The sequence below is a fragment of the Myotis nattereri genome (genome assembly GCF_964212035.1).
Source record: "Myotis nattereri genome assembly, chromosome: 10".
Taxonomy (NCBI): domain Eukaryota; kingdom Metazoa; phylum Chordata; class Mammalia; order Chiroptera; family Vespertilionidae; genus Myotis; species Myotis nattereri.
The window spans coordinates 73479426-73497147 of NC_138085.1; the positions used below are offsets into that span (position 1 = coordinate 73479426).

General features: G+C 46.4%; 1 protein-coding gene across 7 annotated transcripts in view; it reads left to right on the forward strand.

Annotated features, from left to right (window-relative positions):
- DTNB (dystrobrevin beta) overlaps positions 1-17722 on the forward strand; it is a 160798-nt gene that overhangs the window by 118227 nt on the left and 24849 nt on the right. For 4 of the 7 annotated variants that reach the window (XM_081101374.1, XM_081101372.1, XM_081101371.1 and 1 more), the window contains 3 exons: positions 5944-6029; positions 7041-7154; positions 8860-8956. In XM_081101374.1, the coding sequence (XP_080957500.1) occupies positions 5944-6029; positions 7041-7154; positions 8860-8956 (297 nt within the window). Of the gene's footprint in view, positions 1-5943; positions 6030-7040; positions 7155-8859; positions 8957-14864; positions 14886-17722 lie in introns of all 7 variants that reach the window. The other 3 variants (XM_081101373.1, XM_081101370.1, XM_081101369.1) reach the window with 1 other exon arrangement.

Consider the following 17722-nt stretch of genomic DNA (forward strand, 5'->3'; position numbering starts at 1 on the left):
TCTGTTTACACCTGATAGTTTCTGATACCAATTCTTATTCGTGTGAAAATGAGAATTGTTAGAATGGGCTTGAGACTAAATACCGATATGGTCCCTTTCATCTTCAGTTTATTTTTCAAAGTGTAGCTGTCTTATAAATATTGGACTCTCAGCAAGGATTCTTCTTGACTAGACTTCTGTTAAACAGACTTCTAATCTGCTAATCTCTCCCTGATACAGGTGCTTTGCATAAAGTGGGTGTAGCGCTCAGAAGAATTTATTTATAGCCTGCCAGATAGGCTTTGTATTGACTTTTTCCCCCCAAAAAACCTTCTTCGACAAAGAAAGACCATTAAATCATGTTAGCAGTCAGCATTACACCCTGGGGAGTGCCTCAGCATCGAGCCCTCATGTCTCCCCGGGTGGCACACCTGGCCACTGACACCTCTTCACACTCGCCCTGGAATAAAGAAATTCTAGCTCCCTCAGACTAGCCAGGAGAACTGATTTGTTTTTCTGAAGTGCCTAAATGCCTTTAAAAAACAAAACTACAGTGTGTGGTAAATCATAATAATAACTGCAAATTCTTAAAGTTGTATCACAAATGCCACCAGCATTAGATATAATGAGATGTTTGGGGTTTGCTTTTAAAGTCGTTTTTCTTTATGAAAAAAGTAAAAACTCATAAAGAAAAAGTTGGGAGAAAGGTAAAAGGAAGGGGAAATAGTGTGGTTTCATTCCACCGAACTTGTGCACCGTTTTGAGAAGCTTTTTTTCAGGAGCCCCATCCTGGCCCTCACAGCCTCCTCATGTGTCAGCATGCCCCATGCCAGAGGTCTCCCGGTGGTTTCTTAGAGTTAAAGATCCATGGTATCCAGGTGGTGTCTTGCACACATTTAATGACTGAAAATGCCCCCAAAAATAATAATTGTCAAACCTGGCTACATATTATCATCGTGTAAAGCATTTAAAAAATATATAGATCCTTGACTTTGCCACAGACCTACTCAATCAGAATCTCTGGGTTTGGGGGATCTCTTGATTTTTATGTTAAAAAAGAAAAAATTTCCATCTTCTTATTCACAACTAGCTTTGTAACCACTACCCTAAAAAGCATTATTGGGTTTTTGAGAGACAAGAGAGAGATTAATAATCCAAGTCCCTGCAGTTAGTCTAAGTGGGGTGGGGACGATGGCAGGACTTCCCCTGGGATACAAGGAAGTCCGGTTAATCTCCGGCACATCTCTTTGGAACTCGCCCAGGCCAGTCTATTTTAGGAGCTGCGGGCATGCATGTTACCAGATTGCAGTTTGCTGGCTGTCGGCTCTCCTTGGTTGTATAACATTTGTCCAGTTTTACTCCAGGGGTCTTGTTTCTTATCCTGTATCTTCCAGAGGTATCTCCATCTCATTAAAGATGATGGAGCTCTGTGAGATGACCTAAACCCAAGAGAATGCTAACGTAACAGAGGAAGCGATCCTCTTCTCTGTCTTTCTGTAAATATTCCCACTGTACAGGCAGGAAGATAAAGGTATAGTCAAACAAAATAGCTCGAGGTTTGCATGGCAAGTAAGTAGCAAAACCTAGGATTCCTAACTAGTGTGCCTACTTCCATTCTTACCCACTTCAGTCAGTTCTCCGCTTGGTAGCCAGAGCAGTGTGGTTGGTAATAAACTTTTATGATAGAACAGTTTTAAATTTACAGAAAAATTATGAAGCTAGTACTGAGGATTTCCATATCGCCTGTACTCAGTTTCCCCATTAGTAACATCTTCCCTTAGTATGGAATGCTGGTTGTAATTCCTGAGCCAGTAGTGACACATTATTATTAACTAAAGGCCCTACGTTATTTAGGTCCTGTTAGTTTTTTACCTAATGCCTTTTTCTGTTCCGGGATCTCACCCAGGACACCACGTTGTGTTTAGTTGCCATGCCTCCTTGGTTCCTCTGGGCTGCGACAGTGTCTCTGGCTGCCCTTGTGTTCTGATGGCCCTGACGGTTTTGAGGAGTTCTAGTCAAGTGTTGTAGACGGTCCCTTCGCTGGGATGAGCCTGAGTCTTTCTCCTGATCAGACTGGGGCTGGAGGTTTTGAGGAAGAAGGGAAGTGCCCTTTTCTAACATCAGATCAAGGGTTCGTAGCATTAAAATTATTTATCACTGTCGCTGGTGGCCTTGCTCACCTGGCTGGGGAAGTGTTCGTCAGCGTTTTCCGACATAAAGTTTCTCTTTCCCCCTTTTCCACCTGTCCTCTCTGAAAGGAAGTCACTATGGACAGACCACACAGGCGTTAGGCTCACCTCCTTGAGCGTAGAGTAAGTTCATGCATTATTTGGAATTGGTATATTTTTCTGTTGAGAATCCTATGGTGGATTCAGAAAACCACGTGGGAGCAGCAGCAAGCCTCCGCCTTCGCCCTTCTTTCTGCCCAGCTGGCTCGTCCCCCTGACCTTCCCCTGGTCCTCCTGACCTTCCCCTGGTCTCTCTGACATCCCCCTGGCCCCCCTGATCTTCCCCTGGTCCCTCTGACCTTCCCCTGGTCCCCCTGACCTTCCCCTGGTCCCCCTGACCTTCCCCTGGTCCCTCTGACCTTCCCCTGGTCCCCCTGACATTCCCCTGGTCCCCCTGACCTTCCCCTGGTCCCCCTGACATTCCCCAAGTCCCCCTGACCTTCCCCTGGTCCCTCTAACCTTCCCCTGGTTCGATTCCCCATCTCATTGAGTCTGAGAGCAGTTTCACAACCACCTCATTTCAAAAGAGTCTGTCTCAGCTCACTGTTTCATTACCCTGTGTTTCTTTATCACATTTACCACAACGGGTCATACATATTTGGTTTGTTTCTTTTTTTATCCCCTAATGCATCCCTGGTTTTTAGAACAGTATCTAGCACATAGTGAATGCTCAGGATATATTTGTTGAATAAAAGAATGAAGTATTTAATATTTGAAGGAAATCATCTTTAGATCTCTTCTTGCCAAAGTAGTCTGTGTCTTTATGATCTAATAATTCCTTTTCTGGCTTTTTCTCTTCACTGTCCTGGAGGCATTTTAGGAAAAAGGATAACCTGGCTTTTAAAATTTTTTTATTTTATTTTTAAAAATATTTTTATTGTTGATAGTATTACAGATATCTCCCATTTCCCCTCCCCTTTTATTTTTTAAAGGAGCAGCATGGTGTTTAAGATAGTAAATAAATACAATTCTAAGTTTATCTGTTATTTAATGCACTTGACTGTGTATAAAATCTGACCGGGTAAAATAAGCCAGCAGTAGACACTCACCACCAGGGCTCTCCCTGTTGTGTCTCCATGCACGTCGCCCCAGGTGGGACTGCTGCCTCGGGATTTGAGTCTTCCTCCAGCCCCCCCCTCCCACCCCCGCCCCCTGTGTCTTTGTATTTGAGTAACACTTGGTGCCAAAGATTCCTGCCTGTTAGGAGTCACTGTTGATGGTAACGCTTGATTTCTGTATTAACCTCTTCAGACACTCAAAACTGAAAAGATCCTTCAGAAGTTTCCAGTGAAATACTGTGGGGTTTTTGTATGTTTTTTTTCCCATCAGATGAAGCAAATTCCTTTCAGAGATCATTCCTCATCCATCATTCTCCCTGCCCCACTCTAATAAGGAGCCATTAGTTGTAACTCCAGTTTTCAGAAATTGTAAACCTGTTATTCATAGCAGGTTCGGTCTCAGGCAAGCCCTTTTTCCCAGGTTCAACTGAGGCTCTCACAGGACTCTTCATAAAAATATAGAGAATTTGCTGAATTGGCTGCTGGTTCACTCTTCTCTGGAGGAAGAAAAATCACCTTGTTTTTCTCTAAGAAGAAAAATATTTGGTAGTTTGGTTAAAAAGCCTCCCACCCAGGTTTGCTATGCTGCTTTGCCCTGCTTATTTAGGAAGTACCACATGAAAAGATTTACTTATTGTACTCACTGTATCTTCAAGCTTTAGAGAGGAAACCAGGTTTCTGCTTCATCGCAGGTCATGTTGGGCAGAACTTAAGAATGTGCAGAGTGGAGCACAGCCATCGAAGTGCCTTCATGAGAGCTTTCCTTCTGGTTAATCAATAAAAGGGAAGCATCACCTATTCATCCGTTTTCCTAGTTTGTGTTGATTTGCTTCCATATTCTTAAAGGGGGTCACAGGGCTAGGAACATCGGTGGACTTGGCAAATCAAAACCACAATGATTTCTCGAAAGATAATATGTAAGTGGCCAATAAAACGTAAAAGTATGCTCAACATATCAGTCACTAGGAAGGTGTAAATTGAATCCACAATGAGAGAGCATTTCGCACCCACTAGGATGACTGTGATGAAAGAGAAGGGCAAGCCCCTGCTGGTTTGGCTCAGTGGGTAGGGCATCGGCCTGGCCTGCGGACTGAAGGGTCCCAGGGCACATTCCAGCCAAGGGCACATGCCCAGGTTATGGGCTCGAGCCCCAGGAGGGGGCATGCAGGAGGCAGATGATCCATGATGCTCTCTCATCATTGATGTTTTTGTCTCTCCCTCCCTTTCTCTCTGAAATCAATAAAAAATATTTTTTTTAAAAGGCAATAAGTGTTGACAAGGACATGGGGAAAATGGAATCCTGTTATGTTGATAGTGGGAATGTAAAATAGTGCAGCCACTTAGGAAACCAGTTTGGCAATTTTTCAAATGGCGTTTACTGTGTGACCCAGCAATTCCATTCCTAGAAATATACCCAAGAGAAATGAAACTATATCTCTACACAAAAACTTGTCCACAAATGATCATAGCAGCATTATTCAAATTAGCCAAAAAAAAATGGGAACAGCCCAAATATCTATCAACTGTGGAGTAAATGAGATGTGTTATATCCACATAATGGAATATTATTCGGCTGTAAAAACAAGAATGAAATACCCATACATGCTACAACGTGGATGAACCTTGAAAATATTTTGCTAAGTGAAAGAAGCCAGACATAAAAGACCACATATTATATAATTCCATTTGTATGAAATATTCAGAATAGGCTCGTCTACAGAGACAGAAGCTAGATTCGTAGTTGTCCGGGTGGGGGAGGGGACTAAGGGGGGGGCTGCTAATGAGTATGGGGTTTCCTTGTGGGGCGATGAAAATATCCTGGAATTAGTGATGATGGTTTAATAATCTCATACATATACTTGAAACCACTGAATTGCACACTTTCAAAGGGTAGATTTTATGGCATGTAAATTATATATCGATTTTTTAAACCCACAGTTAGATACTTCACACCCGCCAGGATGATTAAGACCGAAAAGACAGTGACGGGTGTTGACAAGATGTTGAGAATCGAACCCTCATTCATTGTTGGTGGGCTTGTAAAACGGTGTCGCCACTTGGGAAAACAAGTTTTTTGACAGTTTTTCCAAATGTTAAATATAGAGTTAAACCATGTAACTCAGGAGTGCCACTTTTAGGTGCTGGCCCAAGAGAAATGAAAACATAAATCAACACAAAGCCACTTCATTTAATAGCCCAAAGCTGAATCAGTGAAATACTACTCAGCAATAAAAAGGTTAGGGAACTCCTAATTCATGGAACAACGTGAATGGAACTCAGAAACATCATGCTAAGTGGGAGCTAGAAGCCACCGACAGCATGGTCTATGATTTCATGTGAATGAAGGTTCTAGGAAAAGCAAAGCTGGACGGCAGACCGATGGTTGTCTGCAGTGGGGATGGAAGTGAATGGCAAGTTGACCACAAACAAGGGAATTTTTTTTGTGGCGATGGAAAATGTTCCAAAACTGGACTATGGTGATTGGTTCCACAACTATTTAAGTTTACTAAGACTCATTGAATTCGTTGTACACTTCAAATGGGTGGATTCTATGGTAGGTAATTTTTAACTCAAAAACCTGTTTTTAAAAAAATTCAACAGTCTGTCTAGGTCTCTGGATATATTTGAATCAGAAAAAACACACACACCAACAAACCTTTCTTTCTCCTCACTTGTAGACCCGTCCTCCCACCGACTTGAGCTTTAACTTCGATGCCAACAAGCAACAAAGACAGCTTATTGCAGAACTGGAAAACAAGAACAGGTAAGAGAGCAGGGGCTGAGCCCGTTGCTGAAGTCCAAGATGGTCACGGGAGTATCTGATTCTCGTTTTCCTTGCAGACTAGATGGCTTTGGACCACAACGGAAGTCCCCACCTCAGGGACTATAGGCCAGCCCACGTCCAGTAAATCCCCTGGACACTACCTTGCGTATCTGCATGGTGTCCCTTGTGCTGGTCCAAAAGCCTGCTCGCCTGCCCTCGGAGATTCTTCCCAGCGCCTCTCCATTCATAGCTGAGTCCCCGGGGGCTCATGGTTTCTTTCTTCACTCCCAGCAGCCTTGTACTCGATCCAGTCATCTTGTTTTGGCTGATTAGGCTGCATGTGACCGTCTGGTCTTTTAAAGGCTTGGAGACTGGACAACACACCATTATGCACTGAAAGGTAGAAACCAGGCCCAAGAGATTGGACGTAACATAACAGGCATCGGTGGAAGCAGGTGTCCATCTCTTGGGGGTCGGAGGAGGACTTGGGGGAGTTAGCACAGTCCGCTTGTCCCTTCCCTAGAGCAGTGGTCGGCAAACTCATTAGTCAACAGAGCCAAATATCAACAGTACTTCTTCAAAATAGACTCGCCCAGGCCGAAAACCGACTTCTGCGCATGGGCCACGAAGTTTCAGTCGCACTGTACGTGCGCCCGCACGTGGTATTTTGTGGAAGAGCCACACTCAAGGGGCCAAAGAGCCGCATGTGGCTTGTGAGCTGCAGTTTGCCGACCACGGCCCTAGAGAGGGGCAGAATATTGTGGTCATTTTCCTTCTGTGGGGAGTTCTTCAAGCTTTTGAGTATTTTTATGGCTTTGTCTACCACAAAGGATTGTTTCCTTAAGTAAGTGTCAAGTGCCACAGAATTAGGAGGGTGACATTTCACATCCTGGTCATTTGGAAGCGATCAGAGTGAGACTGGTGGAGGCTGCACTACTGGAGTGAAGCCTTTCCGCAGGAGAGGGGGCTGTGACGGCCTGTGTGGCATCTCCCTCTCTGCACCCCCTCTAGAGAGATCCTGCAGGAGATCCAGCGACTCCGCCTGGAGCACGAGCAGGCCTCCCAGCCCACCCCTGAGAAGGCCCAGCAGAACCCCACGCTGCTGGCAGAGCTGCGGCTGCTGCGGTAAGTGGGGGTGCCGCGTCGGTGACAGTCTGCCTGGGTGGGAGTTTATGTCCCAGGGAACCACATTAGTGAGGTAGAGCCCGTTTATCGGAACAGTTAGTCACGTTAGAGCAGACACCGCGCAGTCCACTCTTTCTGTGGCTGCTTCCGATGCTTGGACATGAAGGAGTGAACAACATTCGGAAGGGGGTGGGATAGCTGTGAGTCCTAAATGTATGGGGTCTGCTTAGGGAAAAGTAAACCACCTGGAGGTCCAGACCTAAGAGGGAATAGGAGGTGGGGTGCTAGCGATAGGATAGGATTGAAGGTGGGGTCTGGGGCTGTGCTCTCCATAAACTACAGTGACACACATGTGTAATTAAAACTTTTCTAACAGCCACAGTGAGAAACTAAAAGGAAGTAGATGTCATTCATTTTAATACTGTCTTTTACTTGACCTGATATAGCCAAAATATTATCATTTCCACATTTAATCGACGCTGAAAAAATAGTAATAAAATATTTTACTTTCTTTTGTCCACACTAAAAATTTGAATCCTGTGTGTGTGTGTGTGTGTGTGTGTGTGTGTGTGTCACTTCCAGTGCATCTCAGTGCAGACCAGCCATGTTTCAAGTGCTGAGTCGGCACTGTGGCTCCTGGCTGCCATATTGGAGATCCAAGGTCTAGATTGTGCAGGGCAAGAGTCAGTGATGCTAGAAATTCTATTGAGGTGATGGCATCGGATGATGAAATGAATACAGCTTTCCTTTGAGCAGGATTGCAAACTTCACTAAACACCTTCACAGTCATTATCTTAATTGTTCCTCAAGATATTGATGTTACTGATTATCAGTCCCATTTTATAGGACAGAAAATGGAGGCTCAGACAGGTTAAGTGGCGTGATCAAGGCTGCATATTAGTAAGTGATGGGCCTCAGTCCTGCACTGCTTTTTCCTCACCATAGTAGATGAAATCCGGATTAGTCAGGCTGAGAGACGTGTGTGTGTGTGACGTAAGGAGCACTTGGAGAAAGTGGGAGAAGTGAGAATAGAAAGATGGACACAAAAATTTCCAGAAAAGAATTATCTGAATTGGGTGACTTAATAGAATATAGTATATAAACAGGAAAGTATGAAAGAGGAGGAGTTTTTCAGCTATGAAACTGGAATGGAAAAGTTAGAGACAAGGAAGTTGGGAAAGAGAACCATTGGAGGAGGAAAATCTTAAGTTTCTTTTTGGACATACTGAGCTCGAGTTGATGTGAAGCTGTCCTCAGGGAGCAGAGTTCTCTTAGACACAGTCTTCCTGAGTCCGTCACGCTTCTAGCACCTGCTGTCTGGTGCTGGCAGCCCCGACTACTGAACCCTGTCTGCCCTGCGCAGTTTTTACACCTTTTTCCACTATTCATTTAAACTTGGACTGGTTCTCTGTATTTCTCTAAAGGAGGTATTTGACTTCCTGATGAAGAATTTTTTCAATTACTTTAATAATTAAACTTTTCCTCTGCTTGGCCATGTATACTTTCCAGAGCACGTTTACCTGCTGTTCTCACAATGGTAAAGCGGGCAAAATAGATGCATAATTCCTTTATACATAAGGCATCAGAGGTTAAATGACTTGCTCAGCCTCTCATAAGTAGCAGAACCAGGTTCAAAAGTGATGCTACCTGGCCTTAGGCCCTTTCTCCTGAGTTCCGTTTCTGATGGGCCGTTCCTCTTGGCCAGGCAAAGGAAAGACGAGCTGGAGCAGCGGATGTCGGCTCTGCAGGAGAGCAGGCGGGAGCTGATGGTTCAGCTGGAGGGGCTCATGAAGCTACTGAAGGTAAGAGCCTGCTCTCGGGCTCCTCCCGCCCCCGCCCGCCCTGTCCACCTCCCACCACAGCGCAGCTCGGCCTCCCCTGTGAGGTCGATGTCGAACAGGAGGCGAGAGGCTTACATGCTGCGGCCTAGTCCAGTTTCCAGGTTACCCTCCATAACGGCAGTCGAATTCCGTGTCGCATCACCTACGTCTGCGTAAAGCCCGGCTGCGCAAGAAGAAGTCAGTGACCGGGGCCAAGGCAGTGTCCTGGAATAGTTGCTTTAATGAATGTTCACAAATGGCAGATTGGCTGTGGAGAAGTGAATATTCCCCAACTGTTTGAAGTTTCTTTTAAGACAAATATTCAGATATTCCTCCTACAAATAGTAGGCGTCCCTTTTTAGTGAGTGTTGCAGAAGCACACCAATCTTATCGAACCAACTCTAATCAATCACTGTATTGGGAGGAATAAAGTAGCATGTTAGCTCTAGGTTTGGTGGCTTGGGGCTTGAATAAGTCTGGAATAATTCAGGTCTCACTATCTATTTTTGTTGAAGACTACATTACAACCCCTACACCCCAGAGCAGAGCAAGGCACGCTTGGCATGGCAGTGCCCTCACCGGGGCAGTGTTTGGCACCGAAAGAAGTGTTTGCCCAGCTGTGCAGCAGCGGTGCCAGACACATTCGTTCACGCTGCTCACTCCCAAGGTCTGTGCCCTGAAAGCGCTGTGTTTTGTGATAGACAAAGTTAGCAGCCCGAGTGGAAATAGCAAAATGTGGAGGACCTCAAAGCAGGCTGAGGGGTGGATTTAATCCTGTGATAGGGGAGTCTCTGAAGGTTTTGAAAAAAATAGGAAACTATGCAGATGGGTGAGAAAGGGGAGAAACTAAAGGACAACAGGAGACTCGAGACCACCCAGGTCCGAAGTGACCAGGGTCCCGACGAGGCAGCAGCCCTGGGAAATCACCTGGGAACATGCCAGCTGTTCGTCAGCTCCTCCGTTCTAAGCCCGTCCCTTGAGATGAAGCTGGTGGTGTTAGCAGCTCGGTAGATGCGTTTGGCTTGCTCAGGACAGTCACTTTTAGTCTTGAGTTCCGTTTGCTTCTCGCTTTGATCCTGGATGTTGGGGTTGTTTTTGCCTAGACGTGTTTCTACATTATCCCTGTTGACAGGGTTTCTCCTGCGAAATGTTTGAAGTCTAAATGGGTCTCGTTTCAAGAAAACCTTATGCATAAAACCTGGCCCAGATCCCTGCAATAATTGTCAGGTATGCAGCTAAGCAGCCCGTCAGCCACTCAGCACAGCAGAGATGTTGGCCTGTGGAACATCTGTGCCCTTGGGGGCTTTGGGAGCCCTGCCACTGGGAGGTTAGTCCACCAGTAGGTCAGGAGATAACAGCACCTCTGCCCCTCACTCCTTCCCTGTGTCAAACCTCCCTTTCAGAAAGATGCTCTCAGACGCCGCCCAGGCAGATGGGAAGGTACCCCAGGCTGATCTTTTTTAAAAGGTGAAAGGGTTACACAAGCGAAGGGAAGTCACGATGAATTTCCTCCAAGTACCACTGTGCACTTTCCCGTCAGCTGGTTGCCCTCAGGGTTCCTCACTGAGGGCTCCCGGCACAGAGCCCCGCGTGCATTGCTGTGACCTTGTGTCCAGCTCTGAGGCTTTCGTTCTGGGCTAAGCAGGATGTGCTGACGCCTGGCACTCTGACCCTGCACTTCTCGCTGTTGGCCGACAGTCACAATTCCAGTAGAATAAGCGGGACCCTGCTGCCCGTTGTGTAGGGTCCCCTGTCAGGTTCTTAAACACCCTATCGTTTACCCACCTGCCGTTCAGACGGGAGGAGGAAGTTGCAGACACACCAGGGGTGTTGTCTTTGTATCCACTGATGAGAATTCACAGTTGAAGTCTCATTTCTTTCGTGTCCAGCTTCCGAGAAGGACTGCAGTCTTAATTTGCGCATTATGTACACTCCTGAAAGGTCATGCGTAGGAATCAGCGGCTTCTATTAAAATTTCAAAGATGTTTTCCTACTATTAAAAATACATATTCACCAATGCGTCCTGGAAGTGCCCTTTGCCGTTCTGATTTTAATTTCAAAGGACCGTCCAGCTTTCGTTGATTTCAGCCTGCTGGCATTTAATTCTCTCATAAAACAGCTGTAAGCAGTTAGTCAGATGGACAGTCAGCCCCCTGCTCTGGGATGCTCATCAGTTAAAACCCACCTCGCAAGCTCCCACCCCACAGGGAGTTCTTCCTCCCCTTTCCTGAAATATTATGTACTTTGAGAGAAGCATGCACCCCTGTATATGAATTCATTTAACAAAAATCTTAAATCCTTTTTTTGGGGGGAGGAAGGCTGGGTAAAAATTAATCATACATTTATTTAATAAAAAAAAAGTATTGAAATCCTTAGTGCTGTGTTTAGGTATTCGGCGTTAATGGTGAATAAGACTCAATTCCTGTCACTAAGGAGTATCAGGGACCTTATCGTTTTGGTATTTTAATGACATAATGTGGAGGACACTCAGTACCCATGTTTCAGACTGTATCTTTCCCTTACATCCCCCCCACCCCAGTTAATGAGTATATCGGTAACCTCTGCCTCAAACTTCTGTAATCTAGAAATGGTTATGTGTTGATGTTTCCATTTCTAAATCACGTTCCCAATAATTTTCTACCCCATTTTCCATTATTGCTTTTGAAACAGATGTACCAGATGAATTCTGCAGTTTTGAATTTGGAAGTGAGGTTTTGAATATAAATTTTTCTTTTTCTTTTTTTAAATAATTTTTATTTCTTGAAGTATTACAAAGAGTATTACATATGTCTCCCCCCCCCCCTTGACATTCCCCCGGCCCCTACCCCCTAGTGTCTTGTGTCCATTGGTTATTCTTATATGCGTGCATGTAAGTCGTTCGGTGGATCTCTTAACCACCACCCCAAACCCTCCCCAGGCTTCCCACTGTAGTTTGACAGTCTGTTCAATGCGGCTCTGCCTCTGCATCTACCCCTGTTCATCAGTCTATACTGGTCCCCATTATCTGTCCCAACCTCACTGGAGCCGTCCCAACCTCACTGGGGCCGTCCCAACCTCACTGGGGCCGTTTCGTCCTCACCAGGGCCGTCTTGACCTCACCGGGGCCGTCCCGACCTCACTGGGGCCGTTCCCACCTCACTGGGGCCGTCCCAACCTCACCAGGGTCGTTTCGGCGAATATAAATTTTTCTATAGATGACTACAGTGGCTGTGGCGTTTCACTGGCCACCCAGCCAGACTCTCCCTGTGTGAGAGTCTCACATGTCTTAGGTGACACAGCAGCTCTAGGTGTCCGTTTTATAACGAAGGTGTTATTGCCCCTTTAAATCAAGTTGGCTTCTATGCCTTGTCATCAGCCAGTGTTTACTGACACTAACTGACCCATCGATAACAGAAATGTTCTAAGACCTTATATCTGGCCTGTTTTCTGTGTTGACAGAGCCTTCAAGGCTTTATCTGAATGACTTTTGTGAGTTTAAATCATGCAACACTGTCCTAAGTAACACTTTGCCGAAGTCCACCCTCTCCCGACCCCGGTGCTCATGGGCGGCCTCTCAGCCCTGAACACACTGCCTGTCCACCTCCCCATCCTCGCCTGACAGATTTTCATGGTTTCATGTCTTTGGACAAACTACACACCACGGTCACCACGTGTGCACAGGAAGCATTGCTTTGTGAGACGTCCCTGTTCTGCTGAACCAAAGCCACGATGGCCCCAGTCCCAAACCTGGAGAAACACTGAGAAGGGGGGTGTCTTAGGAACAGTTCTAAGAAATTACATGCTGGTCTTTTCCCTCAGGTGCAATGTCAGCCTCTGAGGCAGCGGTTCTCAACCTGTGGGTCGCGACCCCTTGGGCGGTCGAACGACCCTTTCACAGGGGTCGCCTAAGACCATCCTGCAGATCAGATATTTACATGACGATTCATCACAGTAGCAACATGACAGTTATGAAGTAGCAACGAAAATAATTTTATGGTTGGGTCACAACATTGCCCCATCCCTCCCTCACCATCTCAATTTCCATTCCAACACTTAATACCCGCAAAACTCTACATTTTAAAATTGTTTTCTAACTCTCCTAGAGCTACTTGCCTTACCCACCCCCACCCCCACCCCCGCCCGCCCCACGAAGCCTGGCTAGGAAGGAAGAGGGTTTCCTACCTGCAAAACTGGAACCCCTCCTAATGAGAGCCATGACTGCCAGACGCAAAAGCTTCAAGACCCAGCCTCTCAGGCCGACTCAGCTCCTGCTCGGGGCCCGCTCTGCCCGGCTCCTGTGAGTGTAGGTTTGGCCGGCATCTCGCAGCTGGCTTTGATTATGAGAACATCTTCCTGGGCTGAGTTGGACATTTTTTGGTGCCTGTTTAATTTCTAGTCCACGTTTTTCCCTTGCAGGAATAAAATTATTTTCTCCAAATTTTTACTTACTCTCCCTTTTGTAATTTCTTGGCTTTACTGAAGCCCTTCTTGCCATTGCACCCAGATCTGCACACTGAGAAGCCCTCATCCTTCCCTAAGACTTCCTCCGTATGTTCAGTCAAGTCTGCTTGGCCCGACCGGCATGGCTCAGTGGTTGAGTGACAACCTATGAACCAGGAGATCATGGTTCAATCCCTGGTCGGAGCACATGCCCGGTTGTGGGCTCAGTCCCCAGTAGGGGGCATGCAAGAGGCAGCCAATCAATGACTCTCTCTCATCATTGATGTTTTATATCTCTCTTCCTTCTTCTCTGAAATCAATAAAAATATATATTTTTTTTAAAAGACTGCCTGGATGGATCCAATTTAAATAGAACCAGTGCAACAGCTTATAGATGTGTATACCTGGGCCAAAGAGCAGAGGCTCCCTGACCAGTTACCCACGATGAGGCACAGAAAGGAAGCAAAGACATCCATTAAAGGACAGCGTCGCTGAGGAACAGTGGGCTGAGGAGAGAGGAAGGTGGAAGTGCGTATCTCTCTTCCCTGTGCGTCTTCCGATAGCGCCTGCTGGTGCATTCTGATAGGGTAGTTAGCAGGTGCCTGCTCTGCGCGCCATCACTGCGAGGCTATAAAAGACAGACCATCTCGTGACTCCAGAGCCTTATGCGTAAGAAGTACTAAGTGAATCCTCATTGAGCTAATGAAACAGTGAGGTCTCTCAGGGCCCTAAAGCAGTTCCCAGTGTCCTACGGGGATGGAGGTGCATGTGCATCTTTGAAAAAACCCCAAAGCAGCCCAAAAGCACGTGGAGGGGAGGGGACTACGTTGGAGATGAATCCATGGATATGTGGATCGCTAGCTGAGGAAGTTCTTAGAGCCGTGGTTCTCAAACTAGCCATCATCGAATCAGTGTGCGCATTAAATACATTGTCGTGCCCCACACCCAAGACTTTTGATCCAGTTTGTCTGGGGTGGGGTCCAGAATCTGCATCTCTGACAGGTTTTCAGGTGCTGCTGCTGCTGCTGCTGGTCTGTATCCCACACTTTGAGGACCGCCACCGGGATAACTGTGCCTCAACACCTATGAATACTGTGAAGGGTGAAATAGATGATTGGGCTTTCGAGTCATGGTTGAGCTGCTGCTTTCGGTTTACCCTAAACAGTTCAATGTTGGGCACGTCAAGCGCCCTGAGTCTTTTTGATGCGTACAATGAAGAATTGGACTAGATGGTTTCTGAGGTTCTTTCTTTGCGACTCTAGAAGTTCCCATTTAACGAGCCGGGTGGGGCAGAGGCCAGCCCTTGGCTCTGTCAGCTGATGATGTGCTGTGGTGGTCAGGGCTCTGATCTCCGAGCCCATGGGCCTGGCCTGATGGGCCCTGTCCTGTCATTTCTTCCAAATGTTTGTGGTGATGGGCATTAATCTCTCTCCTTTTCCTCTACCTTTTTTGTTGTTTTCGCCGCCTCTAGGAGGAAGAGCAGAAGCAGGCAGTAAGTGAACTTCAGAACTCCGTGTGGTTCGTGCTCCTTTTGCATGCTCTCCTCCATCTCACGTAACTGGCCTAGACGTCCCCTCTCCTCCCTGCACAAGGTCTTACGATGTGTAGAACCGCCGCGTTCTCTCCTCGGTGTCGTACAGTGGCCTGAAAGTTCCCATCGCGTTTTCCCAGTAGAGCATGTTCTTGTTTGAAACGAGAGCCTGTTGAACAGTTTTTCAGAGTACACACCTGCGTGTTTGAGAATGCATGACCATCCAGGCCACAGTTGCATTTTCCTGCTCTTGCTTTCTCTGCTGCTTCCTGTCTGGAGTGACTTTAATCGCTTGAAACAACTCGTGGAGTGGTGGGGGTGACCTCAGGTCCAAGCACTGTGGGCATGGAAATGAGTTCTGGTGATAACTTCAGATGTGCTTTAGCCTCGCACAGGCTTCTGGGCGCTGCCGCTACAGTCGCCTCTTAACCAAGTCACCCATGACAACGAAGGGGCTGATGACGCTGTGAGTTCCTGTTCAGAGCCCACTCCAGAGGGAGGTCTGGTTTCTCGGCTGGCGGCCGGGGCATGGTGTTCCGGGGAAGTTTATGTCTGTTTTTATTTATCCTGATAGCCACGAACCCACACAAGAAAATCAATTGAGAGCCTGTTCGCAATAGTAGCACCATATGTTTATGTAACATAGTAAGGTTTTCAAAGCATCTATCTTTTACATAAGCTAAAGCTGATTTTTAATTTACCTCGGGGCTTTTTTTAAAAGAGAGAATTGTGAAAAGTTTAATTCAGAAATTTTAATTATTATTTTTTTCAAAAAACAATTCTATCCATCTTTCAGATTAAGAATGGGAATATAAAACATCATGATTTTTATTTTTTATAGTTAGGAGAGCGGCGGACATACAGAATAAAGAGGAGAGGAAAGGAAGGAAAAGATAAGAAAGGCGTGACAGAGAGACAGACTGTCAGAAAGAGGGCAGAACAGGAAAGGACCCAGAAATCTCAGTGGCTTTAATGTGAAGTTGTCGTGGGTTTCTTTTTCTTCATTGACAACGTTTCTTGCTGATCTGTGGCACTTCCATGTAAATAGACACATTGACATGGGCAAGGCAGGCGAAGACCAGGAAGGTAGGCCAAGTGCAGCCGTTTAATGCATCTCCTGGAAGTGACACACATCATTTCCGCTCCATTTCACTGGCCAGAGCAAGTCACATGACCTCCAGTTTGCTTCGCAGAAGCAGAGAAGCGGGTCTGTCCTTCCTGCTCCCTCTCCACTCCCTCCCTGACGGTCTCATCCCCTCGCTGTCTATCGACTGTACGCTTCCTGCTGATACGGGCATCACCTCACCTGTGGTTGCTGACCGCCAGTGTTCCCCTCCTTCTCTTCACCCGTCTACGCCTCAGAGATACACTTTACAGTTAAAACCCCTTCCTGGGAATGTTCCAGCAGTTCACCCAGACTAACTCTTTCTAAATGTGCCAGCTCAGAGTGCAGCACATTCTTGGGAGCACCCTCTACCTTCCTGATAACTCTCTCAGAAGGGCAGGCATTATGGGTATTTATTTTAATGGTAGCAGTAGTACCTCCAATAGACATTTCATTTTAAAAAATTGTATGGATTACCGTGTAATCGAAGAACCAGAAATCAATACTACTGTTGTATTATTTCTAAGGCCAATTTAAAGCTGACCTTGGGCAGAGAAGGGATTAAATCACATGTTCATTTCAGTGACCTTGGATTCTCTGTAAGAACATCATCCCCTTGAAGTTGGCACAATGAGAAGCTAGACCCAGACTGCTGAAGCCTCCCACTCCCAGGCCTCTTGTGCGTACGTCTTGGGAGTTCTCCATGGCCAAGGTCCTGAGTTCAAGAGCTAGTCCTCACGGTCTCAAAGGACTGGCGTGTCCTTTTGTGACTTTGAAACCCTCTAGTCCTCACTTCATTGTCTGCACTTTCTTCCAGCAACCATCTCCTTCCCCAGGGTTTTTTCATGCCAATCATCTGCCTTCCACTTTTCCAGATAAACGAATGCACCCTATGAAAAGGGCACTGGCTGCTTCCATGAAGCCCACTCCTGTGGCCTGTCTCTGGGAGTCTTGGCCACGCATCCCACAGGAGGACAGGAATGCCCGGTGCTGTCTTTCTGAGAGACCTCAACCTACCATCCTGTCTCGGCATGGGATTGGACCTCTGGCCCTACTCTTTGAGAGTGTCTGTAGGCATTGCCTCAAATCCTGGTGCTGTACCAATGTCTGGGGTTTCACAGCGGACCTCAGGCTGGTTCTGATGTCCCGTATTAGCAACAAGGCTAAGGTAGGGACCTAGCGTCCTTAACTGAAATGAACATCTGCTTACTTCCAGCTGAAGGAAGCATGTGATGAAGGGTACGATAGATTATTTTACACTCGTCTCCATTTGCTGCTAATCATAATTTGGCAAGCGGAATTACTCTCATCTGGGGCTATAGTGTAGATGTCCCAGCGCTTAAAAAAAGAAAGCGAGATGGAGGGAAGGAGGGGCATGTTTTCTAAAATTAGAGGCAATGCAGAGAGAGTTTACTGTAGCTAAAGTGGTACCTTTAATAAGAATCCATACCAGCTCACCACTGCTCTACAAAGCTGGCTAACCACAAATCCTTTGGTGCTTTTATTACTATATATTCTTTTTAACTTCAGAATCTATAACATCCACTAGTTAAACATTGCTTTCAGGATTCATATTTCCATTCCTACATGTAACCAGCTCAGCCCTCAGGAAACCAAGAGAGGATCTAGGGGCCTCTCGGGCCTGTAGCTGCCCCCCCGGGCCGTCTCCCAAATGTGCAGAAGAGATCAGTTG